Source organism: Contarinia nasturtii, unplaced genomic scaffold (genome assembly GCF_009176525.2).
Source record: "Contarinia nasturtii isolate CC-2019 unplaced genomic scaffold, AAFC_CNas_1.1 Cnas_scaffold_187, whole genome shotgun sequence".
Taxonomy (NCBI): Eukaryota; Metazoa; Arthropoda; class Insecta; order Diptera; family Cecidomyiidae; genus Contarinia; species Contarinia nasturtii.
In genome coordinates, this window is record NW_022197544.1 from 10,044,581 (window position 1) to 10,051,799 (window position 7,219).

General features: G+C 33.1%; 1 protein-coding gene across 1 annotated transcript; it reads left to right on the plus strand.

Moving 5' to 3' along the window:
- The first annotated feature begins 263 nt into the window (after positions 1–263).
- On the plus strand, positions 264–3,776 carry LOC116352245 (hepatocyte growth factor-regulated tyrosine kinase substrate). The gene is made up of 10 exons (XM_031784675.1): positions 264–489; positions 703–787; positions 886–1,150; positions 1,215–1,451; positions 1,523–1,648; positions 1,717–1,815; positions 1,887–2,180; positions 2,259–3,177; positions 3,258–3,310; positions 3,371–3,776. The coding sequence occupies exons 1-10, from the start codon at positions 456–458 to the stop codon at positions 3,446–3,448; spliced, it is 2,190 nt and encodes a 729-aa protein (XP_031640535.1). The 5' UTR covers positions 264–455; the 3' UTR covers positions 3,449–3,776.
- Positions 3,777–7,219: the final 3,443 nt, after the last annotated feature.

The following is a 7,219-nucleotide window of genomic DNA, read 5'->3' on the forward strand; positions in this document are numbered from 1 at the left end:
TTTGTTTAAAATGCCCACAGTTCTGTCATTATAATTTTTTGGTTATTATGAAAATTAAAAATACATTTGCCATTTTTCAATTTAAATGATAAGTTGTTGTATATGAGTAATCGTTCTAAAAATGTGTTTGAATTATGCGCTGCAATAGACGTGTGCCAGTTGCCATTGTAATGAATGACAAATGTCAGTGATGCCAACTACAAACATTGAAAGTTGCTCTTTAGTAATTGTACTTTCAATTTGTGTGGTGTCATTTTTGTATTAATCAACATAATTAAATATTGTATTTTTCTTCTCTTTCTTTTATCAATACACATTGAACGTCATTTGAAACAAAGACATAGTCTAAATTTCAGATCCTAGACCACTTTTTTAATTCCTGAAAGAAAGTAAAGTTATTAGTTCTTTATAAATAAAAACAAACACCGCTTACATCAGAGTGTGAAAATAAGAAAATGTTTCGAAGTTCGAGTTTGGATAAAACATTGGGTATGTTTCGTTGATAATTGAATTTCGAATGAATCACTACAATAACAACAACAAAAACAGCAAAGTAATCTCTTGAATTGATTACACTTGAAAATGAATAAGTGAAATTCCAATTTAAGATGACCTTTATTCATTTACATATTGAATTGAGTATGGTTTAACTTGTTTCATATTTTTCATTTGTTTTTGTTTATTTGTTTTTTTTGTGTGCAGATGTAGCATGTTCGCATTTACGCTTGGAACCTGATTGGCCATCAATTCTCCTAATTTGCGACTTAATTCGACAAAATGATACGACGTAAGTAATTTGGATCGCTTCGAATTCGTATATCACATGCTCATAAATTGTATTTCAATTTGTTCCATGGTTTTTTTTCTCCTCTCAATAACAATTAGTCCAAAGTACGCAATTCAATCTATTAAAAAGAAATTGTTGTCACAAAATCCGCATACTGCCTATTATGCGTTACTGGTTCTAGAGAGCGTTGTGAAAAATTGTGGTGCACCCATTCATGACGAAATATCGACTCGGGAAAATTGTGAAATATTTACCCAACTCATTGAAAGTACACCGCATGAAAATGTAAAATCAAAAATGCTCGAACTTATTCAGGCTTGGGCGTATGCATTCCGAACAGTAGATAAATATCAGGCCGTTAAAGTAAGTGTTAATGTCAATACTAGTTCTTTTTTTTGATAATAAAGAACTCATTTTATGTATTCAGGACACGATGACAATTTTAAAAACTAAAGGTCATACATTTCCTGAGCTCAAAGAAGCTGATGCAATGTTTACCTCCGACACTGCACCAATATGGCACGATGGCAAGGTGTGTCATCGATGCCGTGTTGAATTTACATTTACGCAACGAAAACACCATTGTCGAAATTGTGGACAGGTATTTTGTGCACAATGTTCGGCTAAAAATTGTACTTTACCCAAATTTGGCATCGAAAAAGAGGTTAGTACACCAAAACAATTGCATAGCATAGAATAAAATAGACAACATATATCCGATGTTCTGTATTCAAGGTACGGGTGTGTGATGGTTGCTATGCAATGCTTCAAAAACCGAGCTCAGGTACATTAAAACGTGGCGAAGGTCCAAATGATTTACCAGCTGAATATTTGAACAGCTCATTGTCTCAACAATCACAAGTATGTACACAATTTGGAAATTTTGTGTGATATATTTAAACTAAATTTAACAAAATCTTGAAAAATAGACGCCAGTCCGTAAGACGGACCAGGAATTGAAGGAAGAAGAAGAACTCCAATTGGCTTTGGCACTTAGCCAATCAGAAGCTGAAATAAAAAATAAAAAGGTTCATTCTCATTGATTTGAATCTGTCTTGGCTAAAATTTAAAAATAACATTGATTTTTTTTCTTCTGCAGACAACCTCATATCGTATGTCAACGCGTAAAACGAGTAGTCCTGAAGTAGTAAATAATGTATCGCCGATAGCACCATATTTGGAACGTGATTCAAGTCCGATTTCGGCAACAACATTCGACGATCGAACAACCGACCCAGAGCTGGCAAAATACTTGAATCGTGATTACTGGGAACAACGTGGAAGTGCTTCAAATGGTCATCAACAATCAAACGATATACCGGCCAATCCAACGGCTCCAACTCCGACGGCCACACCCCAACCAAATACATTTAATCTTTCACTCAATTTAAACGTAATTGAACCGTTTTTCTCATCATTTTCATAAAAATTAAGAAAAATAAGAAAAATTATTTGGTTTTTGAATTTCCAGAATGCCAACGAAGATGCTGAAATTGAAAATTTTGCATCCAACTTGCGAACACAGGTGGAAATATTTGTAAATCGCATGAAATCAAACTCGAGTCGCGGCCGTAGCATTTCAACCGATAGTTCTGTGCAAAATCTATTTTTAAATTTGACCGCGTTTCATTCACGCTTACTGGATTACATAAAAAAAGCGGATGATAAACGAATGTGGTTTGAACAATTACAAGATAAACTGACACAAATTAAAGATTCGCGGGCTGCATTGGATGTATTGCGACAAGAGCATCAAGAAAAATTGCGTCAACAAGCCGAAGAACAAGAGCGACAACGTCAAATGCAAATGGCATACAAGTTGGAATTGATGCGAAAAAAGAAACAAGAATATTTGCAATATCAACGTCAATTGGCATTGCAACGCATTCAAGAACAAGAACGTGAAATGAAAATGCATCAAGATCAACAAAAGGTCATGTATAGTATGGGCGTTCAATTGCCATATTCATCACCGTACACTCAGCATCCACCAGGAACACTGCAGCAAGTAAGAGGCTTGCCAAATGAATCTTCTCCGGCCCACATGATCACACCAAACATCAATAATTATGCACCCGGTCCGACCGGTTCAATACCATTACCCGCATATTTACCACATTCAACTCCACAAATGGAACGATATTCCATTCCAACTCAACCGACGATGTATTCGGCTGTTGGTGGTCAACCGGCTCCAATACCTGGAATGCATACGGTACCATATCCGAATCAAATTGGTATTCCAAATTCTATTCCAAATATGGCTCCACCACCATCACAACCACAAGCAAATATAGGAATACCAAATCAAGCATTTCCATCATCACAAATGCCTCCTGTACATACTCAGCCACAAGGAATATCTGAGCAACCTATTCAATATGCACCACGTAAGTTTTCATCTTTTTAATTTTATTTATAAAATTTGAATTGCAACAGATTTACTGAGAAGATTTATTTTTAAATTTAGAACAACAACCAGAGCCACAGCAACCAATTACTACCCCTAATGTGCCTGCTCCGGTAATGATCTCCTATATTTAACAGTAGTTTTTATTACATTTTTTCATCTGCTCTCTTTAGGTAACAATAGCTGAAGAAAAGGAGCCCGTTCAAGAGAACAAATTAGTTCCTGAAGCTGAATTGATAAGCTTTGATTGAGCTAACCAAATGATCATAATTTAAATACAATCTGGAACTGTACGTGCATTAATGCAATCAAACAGAAAAAGTCTTTAAAAAAAAAATATTTCTTTCTGATGAAGTGATAAACTTAATGAAATTTCCTAGTGCGATAGGAGCTTATGTACTTTATATTAGTTAACATGAGTGGCGAATGATTCAAATGTCAACTATATTTATACTATTCAATTTCTCCGCACTTGTTTCTAAAAATATCCCATTTTACAGTTTATTGACTAACTAATTTATATTATTAACTATTATGTGACATGAACAAATAAAATTATGAATTATTATCCAGCTTAAATTTTAGTTATTCAAACGAAGAAAAGAAAAAACCAATGAGGAATATTCTTGTTTCCAATTTTTCGACAATGGATATTTTGCTGCAATAAGCACTTTCACCAGTGTCAAAATTGTAGTGTCGTTCGCTACAAAAGTGCAAACCAAATACATAAAATTGTTTGATTATTGAAAAGTTACTTCGAAAAAACAATTTCGTATAAATTTTGGATCAAAATAAGAAAATAAAATACAAATCGCAAGTGTTGTTGCGTATTTGTTGATATTTGTGTTTGCGATTTGTGTGTCATTTAGAAGCAAAAATTTCACGTGATGGTAAAAAAAAACATTATTTTTCTCATCCACTATTGTGTCTAACCGCAGTGCCCACCATTTGGGGTCAAATCCTACAAAGTCGATTTTTCACTTTTTCGGTCCGGAATCTTGCACCAAAATGTATGACCAACCATAGCTAATTTTTTGCGCACATTTCGTTTTTGCCATTGGGCACCCCCTCCCATCACCCCCATGGGGGGTCTCCATACAAAATTCACGAAAATTTCAAAAAGTACCTTCAAAATAAGCGCCAAACCCTATCCAAAACCAAAACTAATTACATATTCGGATTCCTTGAGAAAAACTTCCTTTAGATACCAAGCATTGTATTTTCTCAAAACCCCCCTTATCACTATTTTGGGGGTACTTATAAGCCACGTAAACCAACCAAAACATCGAAAGATTACAAACGTGACGAGTTCCTTGCCAACAAAAGTTTAGTCCGAAAAATGTGGCAGAAATATTTCGATAAATTTCTATAAATAAATCAATTTTTATAAGAACATATACAGAGATTATTAAAAATAAAAATGAAAAATTCTCCGGAATATCGAGCCCAAAATAAAGCTTGTCGAAAATTTTTCAAATCGCCATTTAATACATCTGTACACAGCAGAAGTTTTGAAACACAAAAAAAATACGTTTTTCTGTAAGTAGTAAAAATTCGAACAATTTTATTTGTCTTCGAAGAACATTTCATTTATTTTTGTGTACGTAACTAATATTAATCCACTCACGATTCTCATCTAATACATTTTCGGGAACATAATCAGTTTTTGAAGTCAATACTTTAATTGTTACATGAATGCGATGTTTAGCATAAAACAATGCTTCTTTAAAACCATTTAAATCACCACTCAACGTGTTTAAAATACATTTGAATTTTGAAAATGTGCCATGTTTTAAAAGACTTTTAATTAGTAATATTGAAAGTTTTCCATTATAATCCACATCGAATGTTTCTAAAGCAGTTTGGGTTCTAACTATATTCAAGAGTATTTTGCTAAAAGCAATTTTTACAAAACTATAATCATTTACTGTTAAATATTTGAGTGTATTTATTGTCTTCAAGTTTTTGTGTCGATGAACTACTTGCAACGGCTTGGGGCTAAGCCATATCGTCAATTTTTCTATCGGTATATTATTTTCAGCAAACATATTGATTAATTTCTCAATTAAAACATTTCCATCCACATCTATAGTGATATCTTTCAAGTTTCGCAATGAACACAAATATATTATGTTTTCATTCAAAATATTTGGAAATTCATAAAATTTTTGTGACATTGTATTGAATTCGATAAGATTTGGTGTAAACTTTGCAATGTCTTTTAAAATCAATGGCGACAAATGTGCACATTGTGACAAAGATATACGTTCCAAATGTGGATTTAACGATAAAAATTCAGAAACGATATTATTAGTTATTTCATTACTACAACTTATACCAAGTCTCTCCAATTTCGGCATTTTTCGCATGAACCAGATGCCATCTTCACTCATTTTAAATCTATTTATAGAAAACCATTTCAACGGCGAATCAAATCTTAAGTTTTTCGGCGTAGTATTAGATAAATGTAAGTTTTCCAAAACTTCAAATGATGTATGCTCAAAATTCGTATCCTGGTACCGGTAATATTTAATATCAAGTTCTTTCAATGTTTTAGCACAGTTTCTCACTATTGATTTTAATATGTTTTCTTCACGTTTCTGGTCGTTTTTGTCTAAGGAATGAAAACTCAGGCATTCGATCATAGGTCCAAAAATTTCAAGAAGAGCATTTGCTCGATTTAGGCAAATCCTCACTTTTTTAAAGCCGATATTGATGTCCAATGAAGAATATTTGGAACGAAAACATTCTTTCGCACTTTCTTGGAATCTTTTGCATACTTCAGCTGCATTTAGAAAATCTTCGATATTCTGTATGCGACGAAAAATTTCTACTATACAATCGTTATTTAAAACGTTTAAAATATGTTTTGTTGAGTCCTGTGTCGGTGGAATATCCATTATGGAATCGGAACTTTTTAAAATTATTGTTTGATATTATATTGTATTAATGTAAAGTGACAAATGAAAAAAACCAACAAAGCAAAGTTTTTCGAATGTCATTTAGACCTGAGATAATTTGCCATCTACCGTAAAAATATAAAAGTCAGCTTTGTATTTGTCAATTCAGTCGTTAAATGGTTGAAACTCAACTTTGTCAAACACATCGATTCAATTGTGGCTAAAGCGACATCAGCACATTTTTTTCACTTCAATTCAAGTATAAATGCATTTGATCGTTATGATACATTGTGGTTAACAAAATTGAATTTGGTGAATTTGGTTTAAAACTTCAATTTCAAAAAAAAAAATTGGATTTTGAAATATTTCACTCATCATTAACAGCTATTGTCAAATGAGTTTGTTTACATTCTCCGTGTATCTATCGTTTTTTTTGTTTTAAAAATATTTGTTGAGTTATTTTATCGTTGAAAACTGTCTTAAAATATAGATTTAAGCATTGTGTATTGAAAATAAATCGAGAACAGTGGAAAGAGCTAATATTTGTGGTAAAAAAAATAAAAATAATAAACAGTAGGTGTGGTCAGTGAATTGTACTGAATGATGGTGCACATATGCACTAGATCTGACTGTCCGCCGGTAAATGTGCAGGGGCCGAAGACCAAATGTGCCAAATTTAATAATGTGTGCTATTTGAAATGCTTTGGCATCGAAAAAAGTGAAAATTTGAATGAAAATTTCGAAACCGTGTCGATTCAATTGGGAGAAAGTACGGTTATGTATGCATTGTTGCCGTGTACCGTATTTGTGTGCTGTGAATCGCTGTCGCCTGAAGAATTGAAAGTAAAATTGAAAATGCCATCAAATCGTGGAAATTCGAAAACAAGGCAAGCCAAATCAACCGATTCAAAATCGAATACGGATAATTCAGCAGTTTTATCCGAACTCAACGAAATAAAAGGCATGATTTCGAAATTACAAAGTAAAACCGAAGATATTCACGAAGACACACAATTTATCGCAAAAAAGTCAATTGATCGCAATGTCACAGGGCAAAAGAAAACTGTTCCGAGCAATATTTCGTTGACCAACACACCGAAAACATCGTTTATGCATGGACCA